We start from the raw sequence: 15,960 nt of genomic DNA, 5'->3' as shown, positions 1-15,960 counted from the left end.
CTGAGTAGTGAGGGAGTGGTCGGTCAGCAACATTGGTTCCTCCAAAAAGCTTGTGTCTTTACTGAGACAGTTTTCATCTGTTCTCATCATGGTTCTGATGCCAGTGGGTTTCAGAACATTATCCTTCTCTCCTTTCACAATATATTACATATATGCATGATGCCAGTTGTTAGGCTTTATCATTATTTTTTGAGGTCTGCCCTTCTAAACTGAAGCTGGTGTGGATCTGATGGCATACTTGTGATCCATATAGAACACTCCAAAGTGTCCATCCACTCCACAAATTCTAGATGCCAAATGATGACTTGAAATTCCCTAGCTCTGAGTTTAGTTTTAATGGTCCATTCTTCCTGAGCTAACTGAGTTTCCAGTCTCCAGTGCCACCTACCGCTGAACAATTCTCAGGGTCACATGTACCTCTTTGGCACCCAAGGAACACAAATAGATTTTCCTTCTACATAGGCAAAATAAAGTTAAACTTCTAGTGGGATAAGTTTGCAGCTTAAAAAAAAATCTGACCCTTACATATAGGTACTCTTTTCATGTTTCTTGAAATGATTCTCGTTTTTTTTTTACATGTGTTTCAGAGGGTTTCATTTTGTCAGGTGCTTTTTAAAAACAGCCATTGTTGAGTCCAAATGACATGCCTGATACTGCTTGACAGTATCTGGTGTCATCCTGACAGACTGTCCTGGTGATCATTCTTTCTCACCAAAGCCATTTATTCTCGGAGTGACTCTGTACCCACTGAACCGATTGGCAGATTCTCCCCACTTTGCCTAACCCTTAGCAGGTGCATTCTTAATCCTTTTTCCTTACTCCTTTTTCAGACTCCTGATTAACGTTCTTGATTTGTTTTCCCTCGGAACGATGGCACTGTCCCTGCTCCTGTGTTAATTTCTGTTCTTCTTTTCTGTTTCCGCCGTGCCCTGCCCCCGACTCCTTGCCGCACAGAGCTTTTGTCTCCTGGTGTGCAGAGGTTGTCCTACCTGCGCACCAGCAGCCTCAGCCCCACCCACAGCGACTCCCGCCCCAACCCCCCCTTCCGACACCACTTCATTCCCCATATCAAAGGTAAGAAGGCAGGTCTCTCCAGGCAGCACCCTGCATAGTGGAGATTTATTAGCACCCTGGGAAAGCTAATAAGATGTATCTCCAAGAGTTAGCCCCTGCCGAGCTTTTGACCTCTCAGCATGCCTGCGCGTGTCATGACGATACCCCACCGTTGTCTTAGAACTGGCATAGTATCTCTCCTTGGGAGAAATGTGTCATTTCTAAGGGCTTTAGATGAAGAAACAGGAAGTATGTTTAAGACCATAAGATCTATTATCCACCACCTCGAAATATATATATTATTATTATTTTGTTTTTGTGTGTGTCAAAAGCAAAATAGAATATATAATTCGGTATGTTCCTGGGTTTCTTATGAGACATGACTCAGCAAAGCACATCAGTATTTAGCAATAAATCATTTAACCATATTAACATGTTTGGACAGCATAAAGAGACCTATGGCAACATAACTTAAATTTCTCTCTTTGAGCTGACTCTCAGAGCAGTTGCCTTCTGATTCGTCCTAACTGCTGCATGATAGAGAAGAGAAGCTTTGCCTTCTGTGTTCTGCTCGTGACTCCCGTTCCCTCCCCATTCCCTTATGGCATTCCTGTTGTTTTCATCAGTGTCTGTAATGCTTCTCTAGTGGTCCTCAGCAGGACTCTCCATGCTGGGGGAGCCAGGTGCCCTTAAGAGGCTATGAAGGGGCCATGATTTAAAATAAGTATGAGCGCCCAGAAGGTAGCTAACTTGTTCTGTGGTCTTGATTTGAACCACATTAACCAACAAAAGTAGCTGAAGGAGGGAGGAGGAAGGGACAAGGTCAGATGTCATCATGGGTCTTAAAGAAGTCCAAAAAGATTCAAACAATGTGCTTACATCTCATGTCACTGATGCGTCCATCGAGGAGCCTACGTGTTGTTCCGCTTTCCTGAATTTTCATTGTCAGCCTACCCAAGCTTTTTTCTTTTTGCTTACTTGGATTTTTGAGCAACTGAGTCCTAAAAGGTAGATGTACCACCTTATCACTATACAGTTTAAAGAAATTGGCTATTTCAGCATTTTCTATGTTTTGCAAGTAATACTGCTGATAGGTTTATTGAAGACACACACCATTTGCCACTAGCAAATTTTGTGGGTAGGCGTAGCACTTTCTAAAGCTCTTGACAGATTATTTTACATTATTATTACTAATAAGTATTTTTGGAAAATTTTTTATTAACTAAATGTTAAGTTAATGCTTAAGAGAATGTTTATAAAATGATAAAGACATTATTAAAAAAAAATAACTTCAGTTGTATGTTTTAAAGAGACTTTAATACAGCAGTCCTTGACCAAATTGAGATTTTGGTTATTTTTAATATTCAAGAGAAAATACATTTTTGATTCATTAAAATGTCAACTTCCTCATTTGGTTATTATATGTTTCATCTTTCAGAGAGAAAGAAAGAAAAATGTCATGGGCCCTGTAAAGTTCTACAAAGTTTGAGCTTCATTAAAAAATTTAGATATACATCCTTTTCTTTTTACAGTCTGAATTAGAAGTTTTTGACACAGTCAAAACTGGGTTTAAACTACAAATAGCATTAGACCAAAAAGAGTTAGAATGACCCTGAACTTATACTTAAAAAAACATCTAGTAGTCTGTCTCCTACTTTCTTATTACTAAACACACGCATATGGTTTGTTCATATAAAATAGTTTTTTTGCTTCAGTTACAAAATATTCATAACAATATATGATTAGTTTTTAATTCAGATGAACTTTTGCCAGCCTGAAAAATAAATAATGGAGAATTCATACATTAAAGATACTGCTTTAAAAACCTAACATATTTGACTAAATGCCGATTCTCCAAGGAATTATGTCTTAGTTATTCTGAAAAACATGTATTCATTTACATAGAAGACCTCTCTAGCAATGGAAATTTCTGAACAGAGGACATCCATGGCCATTTGAGGAACATGTCCAAGATATTTTTAAAATGGAACAGTGACATCCAGGTTGTTTGTGGCCTTTCATTTACTTTTATCTTGGAGCTTGTCTTGTGATCTTGGGGAAGTGTTTTTTTTTGTTTTTTTTTTTGAGTTGGAGTCTCACTCTGTCGCCCAGACTGGAGTGCAGTGGCCGCTCCCGGCCACCGCAGCCTCGACCTGCTGGGCTCCGGTGATCCTTCTGCCTCAGCCTTCCAAGTAGCCGGAATTACAGGCATGCACTACCACGCCCGGCTGATTTTTTGATTTATTGTAGAGATGAGGTCTCGCTGCCCAGGCGGGTCTCGAACCCACGGGCTCAGGCAATCCACTCACCTCAGCCTCCCAAAGGCGCGGGATTACAGGCTGAGCCACCGAGCCCGGCTGAAGTTTTTTTTTTAATAAGTAAATGTGAGCTGGGGAGCTTGACCTAAGATAGGATGTCTATCTCAGGAAGGTATGGCTAGAAGCTGGGGGGACCCTTGCCTCCCCAGCAGCCAGAAATCCAACCACCCATTGCCCAAGTTCACTTCCTGGTTTTTATTTCTGATGCATGTGACCCAGGCAAACTCACTGAGCTGAGGACGCCTGCATGGGTGTAAAGCTGAGGTGCACGGCACAGACTGTCTCTCTACTTCACTGGCTCCTCCATCCATTTTCTGTAGCATTCTTCTTGGTTTTGGGTGTGTTTTTCTTTCTGTACTCCAACTTGCCTTGCAGCCTCATTCTGTATTAGTATGTTGTTGAGTCATTTGGACAACTTTATGCTTTGAAATTTGGAAGAACCATTTTTGCTTTGTTTTGGGCTTTGTGCAGTGTTTGCAAAGTTTCTCTTCCTTCCCCTTTGAAATACTGCTAGATATTACATTCTGTGTCAATTTGTGAGCAGGAGGGCTATATATATAAAGTCTCTTTGAAAGGATCTTTTCTGTTTTGCCACAAATATGAGTTCCTCGGATGCAGATATATATTTGACACTTGCTGAAGGAACTGTAACTCTTATTGACAAAACGTCAGTAAAAACCAGCAATATTGAAAGTCCTTAAATAGTTGAGGGAAACTGCCGGGGTGGGGGGAGCACACCTCATCAACAAGGGTACCTGCATAATGAACATTTGTATACCTAACCCTGAATTGTACCCCACATCTTTAAAATTAAAAAATGTAAAAGTTAAAAAAAAAAAAGCCATTCACAAGATTCTGGAGGTCTTCTCAAGACATTCATTTATATTTTGGAATATAAGCACTTGAAGCTGGGGAATTCTCCAGTAGATTCCCAGGACAGAATTTTGCTCCTTCCTTTCTATTCACTTGTCTTAGAATTAGTCACTCAAGTTCTCATGGTCCCAAAAAGAAAACTGAAAGTGGAGACAAAGAATTTAAAGTTAAGTATGATGAGAATACTGCAAGTGAATACTGTTCCAAGGAGTAAAAAAATTGGCTTATTAGACTGACAGGAAAGGAGCTGAAAATAAAGATCAAGAAATATAAGCATAAGTATAGTCACCACAATTGCTAGGGACACTAACAACTTGAGAACACCTCCCAGTCTGAGGACTTATTTAAAGGAACAAATTAGCTATGTGTGTGATATATATGCTATCATATGACATACACATATATAGATTAATGTAAGTATATTATTTTATAAAGGTCTTATTCCAGCTGACAAATGATGAAGACAGTGATCTTGGTGATAATAATGCCTCCCAAATATTGTATTTTATCTGATACATCATACATTACTTCATCTAATTAATGAACTAAGCTCAGATGACCTCACAGGGCCCCTTATTAGTTCTTTCCTGCCAGGGTTGGGTTGAAAGTTATATCATTTAAAGAGAAGATGCTTAATTTAGAAAAGGGAAAGCTGCCTCTTCTTGAGAATTTTTTCTTTTTCTTCTAAAAATGCCAAAAATGTTTCATGCCTTTGGTATTTCAGGGGCTAAGAATTTGGTACCTAGCAACACTATCATCTATTCTGAGACCTGCTTCCCTAGTAAGCCATTATGATATGTGAAAATCACATTGTGCAGAATCCCTGAGATGGGTGTGTTGCTGAGTCTCTCTTTACCTGGTTTTTAAAAAATGTTTTGTGGGAACTTTTAAATGATTATAGTTAAATCTACTTATAAAATTTGAATATACTAGTGTATATATCTATTTTTTAACATCAAGAGAGGTCAGTGTTTGCTGAAGACTAACAAAGGAATAACCACACCCAACTCATGACAGCATTCAGCCAGAATTCACCCCTTGAGAAATTCAGACAACTGCTCCATAGCCTTGAGAGACTTCGGCTGTATCTGAAGAGTGATGGGCTTTTACTGCTTCTCACCAGCAGTCTTGTTGATAGAAAGATTTGAATAGTTGGACAAATGTCTGACTCTCATAACCTTAGGCTTTTGTGTCTTGCATAAGCAGGTATTGTGGTTGTGTGCATGACACTGGTTAATAATGATCACAGGAGATATAGTGGAGTTTCCTCTGGCTGGGTAGTGTGACCAAAACCTATGATAACTTTCCCTGAAACATCTTATGTTCTATAAGGATGATGGGGTCAGAGGTGAAGGAATAAGGGCAGGCAACTGTGTGGCTCAGAAGCTGCCAGTATTCAGGATACTCAGGGAGGGTCTTCAAAAGACAAAATAAAATAAATCAAGAAAGTTGTGACCCATTAGACCAGCTTATGAGGAAAGACTCCAAGGATGATTATGTTTTTCTGTTATGGGTTGCTCTGGTTAATAACTTCTAATGTGCATAGGATTAAATGTTTGTAAGTGAAACAGTTAAATTGGAGTTATCAAGAATCAACTCGATGGGAAAGTTATTAAAAGGGTGCTATTGTGATCCGAATGTTCTACACAGTAAATCTTCACTTCATGTCATCAATAGGTTCTTGGAAACTGTGACTTTAAGGAAAACGACATATCACAAAACCATTTTTTTTTCTCATCAATGTTATAACAAAATTACTTGAAGGAACCATTGTTATTCGAGGACCTGCTGTACATGGTTTGCTTAAAGTCAGAGTTTCCAAGAGACTCTCAATATTAAGAGAAGACTTACTGTGCTAGCATCTGGCTTTCTTTAATTAGGAGATCAGAGAAAGATGATGGTTACATCATTCATTCATAGACATTTATTAAGTACTTACTCCTGGCCAGGCAATACACTGAGGACTGGTGATAGTGAATGAGACTGAATTCTAATTCAGCCATAGGTTAACACACTATTTCTTTCTAACTATAAACCATAATCTTCCTTCCCCTGTTTTTGTGTGTTTTTTATACTCACTTTTTTCAGAAATGAACGAGTTCCTTATCTTTAGGAGAGTGACAGTAAATAGCATTTTTATAAATCAATAGTTTGGGGTGAAGTTTCCTAATTTTTAGAAACTAATATCTGACTTTAAAGTCAACATTAGAACATATTTGGGGCTGGGTGTTAAACTGACTCTTGAAAGGAAAACATATAAGTTTCAGAATACCAATAGCCAAAACCCTGAAATCTAAATATGACTTGGTAACAGACCCAGATACCATATTTGGAATATCTTACTGACCATTTAGTACAGATCTGTGCTCTGGTTACTGAAAAATATACATATTAAGAAATTAAAACTCTCTTCAACAGATTTAAAAACTCTAGCAATTGGCATCTTCAGTACTTGGCTGGCCAGATTTAGAACACGGTGACTTGAAGAAACTGGCTAGTATTAGCCTTAATAGGTACATAAATTGGACTTTATCAAAATTAAAAACTTTTGTGCATCAAAGGACCCCATCGAAAAAGTGAAAAGACAACCCACAGAATGGGAGGACATATTTGCAAATCCTTACATATGATAAGGAACTTTTATCCAGAAAGTGTAAAGAACTCTTGCAACTCAATAGTAAAAATTGACATTACTAATTTATTAACTCTTGATAGTTCCACCTCTTCTGGTGTATTCTGGGGACAAGATGTTTTAAGATGTTTCCAGACATGGGGTAGGAGGACAATTTAGGCCAGTAAATAATCTCTTTTTAGTGTGTGTGTGTTTTTAACAAGATCGGTCAATGTTTGCTGAAGACATACAGCCCAATAAAGAGTTTTTCATAAATATCAGTTCATCCCTGTCATTCTCTAGGCAGAAGGGAGTGATGGTAGCTGTGGTGGAACTTCAAGCTTTTGCAGCCATGCCTCACTCTCCTTTTGGGCTTTGTCCCTCTTCTCTCCTCCAAGAAAACCATGCTGTCTAGCCATAGTGGCCAGTCCTGGTGTTCCCACACACCAAGCCTTTCCATACCCTCCCTTCTCATGATGCTCCAGCCTCTGGAGCATGGGCCTTTCCACTCTGCCCACCCACCACCGACCTGGTGAGCTCACTGATGTCCAGCTCAGGTCTAAAATCTTCACTCTGTAGCTGTCCTGAAGCATCGATGATACCCTCGTCTGAGTCTCATAGCGTTTTTCTTATACCCCTGAGTAACAATTGCATGGTGTGGTTTGTATTTGGCTTACATCTATCTCCTTAGATCCAGAGCTTCTTGAGGGCAGGGAATATATCTCATTCATCTATCTGTCCTCAGTAGTAGCTTGGTGCCCAGCCATAGTAGGTGTTCAGTAAATGTTTTAGTGATTGAACCGTTAGCCTGGGTAGAGCCTCATCTTTGAAGAGAAAGGTGAGGAGAGATATAAGTGGTCCCAAAGCACCTGACAGAAAGGGTCTGACTCTGCCTTGCACATTTCAAAGTGAGGAAAACAGAAACATATGCTGCAGTGAAGGCATTTTGTATTCCCAAGGGGAAGGACTGGGTGACCACAAAGGTTCCCAGATGCAGCCTTCAGATCAGAGAAATATATGCTAATTGCCAAGCCTCTACCATCACGCCTGGGAGTGACTGTATCTGGGTTTGCATAGCCACCCTTTTACATGCTTGGGATTTAACCATCTGACAACTGAACCTGAATCATTAGAAGCGACTTTCCATCCCTCCTAGTGTCCTCTCCATCTAATCAGTTTGCTGCTAGTTCACAGCCTTCAATGCATGCCATTGGAATGACGCATCTTACTGCTAGCTGCTTTTAACCCAGCTCCACTTGAACTCAGATCTCTCTGATGGAAAACTAAACCTGGTAACACCTTTGAGAGCCAAGCTGATAGATTGAGTTTGTTTCTTTTGTTTCTCCATTTTGATGAACCTCCTTCCAGTCTGTTTTGAATTTTGATTACGCTTGCTTTGTTTTCTTTGTTTCTCTCCCTTTTCTCATTTTGTTTTTTCCATTCTTCTCATTGGAGGCAATGAGCCGTCCAGCGGCCGGAACTCCCCTCTCCCTTACCGGCCAGACAGCCGCCCTCTAACTCCAACTTACGCTCAGGCCCCTAAACATTTCCATGTTCCAGGTAGGAGCTGACACGGTCTGTGTCTTGGTGTCCTGTCACAGTGTAGAATGTAGCCTTGTAACCTTGTCTTGTCTCATCTCTCATGCTCTTGTAATTGGGATGCACACAGTTGACAAACCCTAAATTGCAGGATCTGACCTAGAGGACCTTTCCAAAGTTTTATATGTGAAATGCTAGGAATATATCAAAGGTTTATATTTTCCCAAATTTTTTTTGAAGCGGGTGGGAGACAGAGGGTAGAAGAAAGGGTCTGGATTATTTTGTTTGTTTTTTACTAACATTTAAATTTTACCTTTCTATCAGTGTCTTCTAAGATATACCCTTGTGGTGGTACCAATTATTGACCAATTATTGCAATGGCAATCTAGTTATCTTCTCATCCTAAAGACTGAACCTGATTATTATATTAATATTTCCTGTTTGTCTCCAGTGTGGAGATTCTTTTTATGGACTTTTCAGGGAGCTGTAAAATTGGGTGAGTTGGGTGGTCTTTCTGTGGTGCATAACTGGCTGGCCACCTCCATAGCCCACAAAGATATCTTGCAATTTAGGCTTGGTGCTGCAAGCTTTGCTCTAGTAGTCACAAGCATTTGCTGTCATAGTGCAAATGGCAATTTGCCATTAGAAACTAGAAAAAGTCCATCAGTTTCTTAACATTTAGGGCCTGCTCAATTTTTGAAGGCAGAACTGACCATCAGAGTCCATGATGTCATTTTTCTATCAGAAGTATTTTGTTTTGCTTATTTTAGATACTGAAAGTTGTCTCATAAATTGCCCACTATGTTAATATATGTGTACATATTGGGAATATGTAATCATTTTTTTTTCTTTCTTGGTCTAAACTTAACTAATAAGTCAGGAAAGTTCAATGAGATTCATACCACTAAGCTGGGACTGCCCTTTATAAAAAGTTTCATTGAACCATGAAAAATTAGTGTTCTACATTTGTCATTTTTTTGCACGAAGAATGTCCCACCAAGATACAGTGCCCAAGATTCCAGAGAATCAGAAACCTTTTGAAATTTCCTGAGCATTTTTAGCTAAGGTAAAATGGTGGCATAATCAAGTGGGGTCTTGTGTAAATATATGAATAGTATTTAACATCTATTTTCTTTTTCTTTCTTTTTTTTAATTTGGCCTATACTAATTAAGATTTTGCTGAACATCCCGTCAGCACACTGGGCTACCTTGCACATAAAAAGTGTTTCTATGTTTAAAAAAAAAAAAAAAACCTTAATTTTTCTACATTGCTTTTTACTGTTCCACTCATTAGTTGAAAAGTAAATTGAGCCACTGGTCTCCACTGGGGGTTCAATTTCTAGACAGTAGCAATTTGGGGATTACCCCCAAACTGGTTACGTCTTCCTCACCATTAGAGTACTTCCACTGCTTGCATTTCTTCCTGTTTTAATCCCACTTTCAGTGAAGTGTGTATTTGAAATAAATGGCTCATGAGTTAATGACATCTCTCTATATCCTAAGATGTATTACAAAGGCTTTCATATCACTTGTCTGTAGTAAGCCACTCATTTATGTAATCTTTTTTTCCAGTAAACTCAATCTTTGTAATACAGAAGTTAACCTTCTGGGTTATTTTTGTTCGAGAGCCTTCAGTTTGGTTGGCCTTTTGGTTGATTAGTTTTTCCCATCGCTGACTGGTTCCCATAATCACACACCTTTGCTTTTCATTTCCACAGATCAAGGGATCAACATTTACCGAAAACCACCCATCTACAAACAGCATGGTAAAACCTGCTTTCCTCTTTGTAGCTTTTAAATAGCAAAGTCAGCTGAACTTCTCTTTGCTGTCCTCTGAAAGGCTTACCTGCTGCTGCTTTTGAGAATATAACTGAGGAGTCCAGCATATTATGCCTTTCTGGTCTACTAAGATGCAAATATTGTGAAATTGATGTTCATGGATGGAGAACACTTTGCTTGATTAGGAAGCTTCTAGCCCATTTCTAAGCCCATCAAACCATGTATCATTCCATTCCCGAAGAAGGGGAAGTACTGGACACACAACTCACAAACATCCTAACACGACTTTTTTTTTTTTTTTTGCCATCTAATAATTTAACCAAACTTTAAAATAATTTTGATGCGCTTTCAATTAGTTTGACTACTTAAAAATAGTGAAAAACAGCCACCTAGAAAAATTAACTGGACTGAGCCTACATCGACTTGGCTGTCCAGGTCTCTGGTTTCTTATTGGGTATGAAGATGACTGCCCAGTGGAATAGATGGGACGCAAGCTGTCACAGAGGTCATGGCCCTGGTCCAACTTTCTCCTTACATGGCTCTGTGATGTCATGGACGTCAACTCTCTGTGCCTCAGTTTTCTCTTCTGTAAAAACCAGTTAGTTAGATGTTTGTCTCTAATATCCCTGCTATTAAATTTAGTGATTCTTACTTGTATCACTAAAGTGGGTTTATAATTGTGCTTTCCTTTTCTGGGAATTCAGATTTTTTTTTAACCTGGGAAACCACATTACTTATGTAGATCACATTGTCCTCCACCATTAAGTTCCTATACATTTATCTGCTATAAATCTTCGTGAATAAATAAGCCAAAACTGGTCTTCGGATGATTTCCAAAAATTATAGACAAATTGTGCCTGGAAATTTGAAGGCTTTCTTTAGAATCTAGCTGACATTCATGAATCATTAAGAATTATGATGACATTAAAAGCAAATAAAGTTGAAAATGCACAAGGAAAACATTTTAGGACAAAATCCTAGGGAGAAAAAGAGAAGGTATGTGTCATAACAGCTCTAGAGCTATGATTTTTTTCCTCATCTTTTTTTTTTAAGGTTTTACACCATGTGCTTGCTTTTTGAGTTTGTTAACATTGTTTTTGTTTTTGTTTTTTATGGTTTAATGTCTTCCCACACACTCATTAACATGTGAATGTTTAACTACTGACTTCACCAATTCTAATGCGTAAGTACTGTTTGAAGTCATGCTTTTTGGTTAATTTAAGAGTAAAATTCCCAGAGTTTGATTTGTCAATTTAGAGACTTTTAAAAATACTAAAATCTTTAGGCTCTGTCTCTCTAAACAAAAAATCAAATAATTAAAATTTAAGGAGATTGGATAATGTAAGATTACTTGGAGGAATTAATCGGCTTCTTTGTGGGATACTTACTTTGACTGAAATCTTTACTTTCAGTCTGTTGTAATTAATTAAGAGAAGACCAGCCAGAGAAGTACTTTCCAAAGGATGTTTTGCAAAACAGCCATTCCACACCAAAGAAATTGATGTTATGCCTGAAACTGGTGTCCATGCCCCTATGTGTTTGGGAGATGCTAGACTTAATAAAGCCCCACTCATTTTTGTAACGCAGAATTTCTTAGTCTTTCATATGCTAACATGTTTTGTTCATCTTTGAGAAGGGGAGTAGTATGTAGTTTTTTCCAAGCTGAAATTTTTTTTCCCATGAGGTTGAAGATTCAGAGAAACACTGTTCCATATCTGGCCAAGACTTTATTCTGTAGAGCTGGACATGGCGTGTGTTCCTGTAGTCCCAGCTACTAAGGAAGCTGAGGCAGGAGCCTCACTTGAACCAGGGATTTTAATGCAGTTTGGGCAACATAGAGAGACCTTGTCTAAATAATAAATAAACATATAAACTTCATTCCTTATTATTATTGGGTGACCTTGGTTAAACCATTAAGTAAATTGAGAAACTGGAGGTTACTAGAAGAATGGAGGAGTTGGAACTGAAAATTCAAAGGTTACTTCTGTATTTTAAAATATGTAAAATAGCTAGTCATGGCGGCTTATGCCTGTAATCCCAGCACTTGGGAGGCTGAGTGGATTGCTTGAGCCCAGGAGTTCAAGACTAGCCTGAGCAACACAGGAAGACTCCACTTCTGTGAATGTGTGTGTGTGTGTGTGTGTGTGTGTGTGTGTGTGTGTGTGTGTGTGTGTGTGTGTAATAAATCCAGGAGGAAAAAGTATTTAAGGCATTATAAACATATCTTGAAACACTTAGTAATATTCCAGGTCAGTTTGCTAATTTAGCCAAAATCAGAGACTGACCATTTAACCTGGTTTGTTTTGCTCTATCAGTATGGTTAGATTTGGGCTTAAGCCATGCCTCCTCCTCTAAGCACAGCCAGTAAGAACTTTGTGAACTAATGTTACTGCTAGTTTGGCTTCTGTTTTAAAGTTGGATGACTCACTTGTGTGCACAGACCCTACCCTTGAATAAAACAATAGGTAGACATGGCAAACAGAAGTCACAATGCTAAATTCCTGCAAGCTGAAAGTGTATTTTCCTATCTCCATTTATTCCAGGACTCAAGTACACACATATAGTGTATATGGATTAAAAAGAGCTAGACCAATATATCTGTGGCTTCTTGCCCAAAGGTGCAAAGCCAGCCAACCCTCTCATGATTAGCAACTACAGTTAAATGATAATATCGTGCTTTGAACTTAGCTCTTTAATTTTAAATTACTAATTACTCTAGGAGAGTATTGTCCAGTAGAACTTTCTATGATGAGCCGGACTCAGTGGCTCAGCCTGTAATCCCATGCTTTGGGAGACCGAAGTGAGTGGATTGCCTGAGTCTGCGGGTTCGAGACCCACCTGGGCAACTTGGCGAGACCTCATCTCTATAATAAATCAAAAAATTAGCCGGACGTGATAGCGCGCACCTGTAATTCCAGCTACTTGGAAGGCTGAGGCGGAAGGATCACCAGAGCCCAGCAGGTCGAGGCTGCGGTGACTGGGAGTGTGCCACTGCACTCCAGTCTGGGTGACAGAGTGAGACTTCAACTCAAAAAAAAAAAAAAGAACTTTCTATGATGATAGAAATGGTCAATATCTGCACTGTCCAATACAGTAGCTACTAATCACATGTGATGACTGAACACTTGAAATATGACTAGTCCAACTGAGGAATTGAATTTTGATTTTATAATCTTTTTGTTTTATTTTATTCATTCAAATTTAAATGGCCACATCTACCTAGTGCTGGGCAGCACTGTTCTAGAATAAGGTTTTTCAGATGTAGGACAAATGTAGAATGAAGTTTTGCTTCTGACAACATAAAGAAAATGAGTTGTCAATAGGTGCCTCTGAGTGACTGGGCAATTGATAGTGGTGATAAACAACTTTCTAGAATTGAAACATTTGCCAGAAAAAACAAGAAAACTGTGTAGGTGGGGTTATACCACCACTGCCTTACAGACTGATAGCTAAGCAACCCCTGATTCCCACCTAGATGCAGCTGCCTTGGCAGCCCAGAACAAGTCTTCAGAAGATATCATCAAGTTTTCCAAGTTCCCAGCAGCCCAGGCTCCAGACCCCAGCGAGATACCAAAGATTGAGATGGACCACTGGCCTGGTCCCCCCTCACTTGCCGCCGTAGGTATGCAACTATTGCAGCTAAGTCAAATGGGCACATTGCTAGGAGATCTCAAAATGAAATGCTTAAAAACATGAAAGAAAGTACATCCCATCTCAAAGATTTTTAAGAAAAGCATGACCAAGAGGTAGAATAGTGAAAAGACCTAATGTGGTATGACGTGCATGCAAAATGCTTAAAAGTTACAAAAATGCATTCGCCAGAGCCTGGCTCTAACCAAACTCATTGAGGATCCAGAACTGATCTAAAACTGTTGGTTTGCATCAACTCTTGGGAGTTATTACTGCAAAATCAGTAACTCTCTTGAACATAGTTGAGTCAAAGTCTTGTGGCAAGAACATTGTTCCATATCATTAGAGTCTAGTGGCTGAATTTACTGAGTGTCTATAGAAGCGTGACTTCTTTCAGTTAAATTTGTTTTATACTCTTTCTGGGTTGTGGTTACAATTGTCTTAATGGCCAATTTTAACACTGAAGCACTTTCACTTTTCTTGCAAGATCACGTTCTCCATTACTAAGAAAGAGCTATTACAGAGTATGGGTGTTCTGAAATGTTACTTGCGTGAAGTTATGTGATTGTACATCTATCATTTTCATGAATTCTGTGCCAAAGTGTCACATTTGAGCTGTTTCATTCTTTGCTTTGTGCTTTCAAATTATGTCTGTGTCTGTTTTGCCAATAGTGAAATCACTCAGCCTAAAAAGTGGTATTAGCAAACCCAGAAACTAACAATGGAAATTTAGTGAGTCAGCTTTACAAAGATATGATGATCTTATCACATTTCTGTTGACACTCTAAAGGGCCTTCAATTTTCCAAAATTTCCTAATCCTCTTCATCAGCTATTTTTTTCATCAAGTAATTTTTGGAATAATTTTTTCAAGCTATGTAAGGGGATTTAAAAGCCATTAATATTTATAGAAATAGTTGAAGGAAAATCTACCACTTCAGTTCATTATTCACAAGTATTCTATACGTTGTGTTGATGAAATTCATCTAGTTCTTGCAGACTTGTATCTATTAGTTTGTATTAATGTAAACCAAAGAGAGAAAATTCACCTTGACATTTATAATTTTAAGGACTAAGAATCAGTTATTGGCTTCCCTCTGCCAAGCCATACCTTTTCAGGAAGTTCCTGAGGTCTTTGGGGTTTCCAGTCCAGTTATGTTGCTTAGTGGCAACATTGACAGGGCTAAATTTTGGGGAGAGGGAGAATTACATTTTTGTCGTTGAACTTGTTATTAGTAAATAGTTTAACATTCTTTTGGATTCCAAAATGAGGAAAATTTCTGGCTCATTAATAGAAATGATAAAAACTAAGATTATTAGTTAAAGTTTATTTTGATTAGATTAGCAAACTTTCCTGTTTCCGCCCATAGCCGGACTAATCCAAGCAGTTTAGGAAAAACAATCACTACCTTAATCTTCCAACCATTCAGACAGATTCCTCCTTTCCATTCCCTGTCTCCCCTTTTCCAGGAAGCTAAAAAATTATACATTTGCTATGTTGTTCCAGAGTAATTTTCTAGCTGTTAACACTTTCTATTTACCTGTTAGTATAAAACACTTTTTTGACATTTTGCAAAGGATGAAAAAAGGGGGGGGGGGGAACATTAGAGACCCATTTCTTGATAGAAATACTAGAAGTATGCTTTTTAATGAATTGACTAAGAATAGAAGACAGAGTGAGAGATTATGCAAGTCTAAATATTCAGAAAAAGAGAAAAATGTAAGATTTTAAAATTTGTCACAAAAGAGCAATTATTTTACCCATCATCGGAATACAGATAAATCTGGGTGCCTCTCTATTTGAAAATTTACCTGGGGGACATTAAAGTAACAACTGGACATCCCCTTCCCAATTACTAGAATGAGCTGTGACCAGTAGTTAAGGGGAGGCCATAGACTCAATTGCGAGGCAAACCCGATTCTGATTGAGCAGACTCCTTGTTGGGAGCCAGCATCCATGCCTCACACTGGCTTGTCACACAGGGAAACCAGCCAGTAGTGCTGAATTGGTAGCAGGTGTTCCTGCCCCCTCGTGTTGTTCACTTAAAAATGGTAAATAAGCCGGGCTCGGTGGCTCAGCCTGTAATCCTGCGCCTTTGGGAGGCTGAGGTGAGTGGATTGCCTGATCCCGCGGGTTCGAGACCCACCTGGGCAACGAA

General features: G+C 38.8%; 1 protein-coding gene across 4 annotated transcripts in view; it reads left to right on the top strand.

Annotated features, from left to right (window-relative positions):
* Positions 1–15,960, top strand: part of ABLIM1 (actin binding LIM protein 1) — a 176,931-nt gene that overhangs the window by 147,379 nt on the left and 13,592 nt on the right. For 2 of the 4 annotated variants that reach the window (XM_021709763.1, XM_021709762.1), the window contains 2 exons: positions 10,113–10,160; positions 13,655–13,795. In XM_021709763.1, the coding sequence (XP_021565438.1) occupies positions 10,113–10,160; positions 13,655–13,795 (189 nt within the window). Of the gene's footprint in view, positions 1–8,310; positions 8,416–10,112; positions 10,161–13,648; positions 13,796–15,960 lie in introns of all 4 variants that reach the window. The other 2 variants (XM_021709761.1, XM_021709764.1) reach the window with 2 other exon arrangements.

Source organism: Carlito syrichta, unplaced genomic scaffold (assembly GCF_000164805.1).
Source record: "Carlito syrichta isolate Samal-C Ts95f unplaced genomic scaffold, Tarsius_syrichta-2.0.1 Scaffold281088, whole genome shotgun sequence".
NCBI lineage: Eukaryota > Metazoa > Chordata > Mammalia > Primates > Tarsiidae > Carlito > Carlito syrichta.
This window is presented reverse-complemented; position numbering and strand designations above follow the sequence as displayed.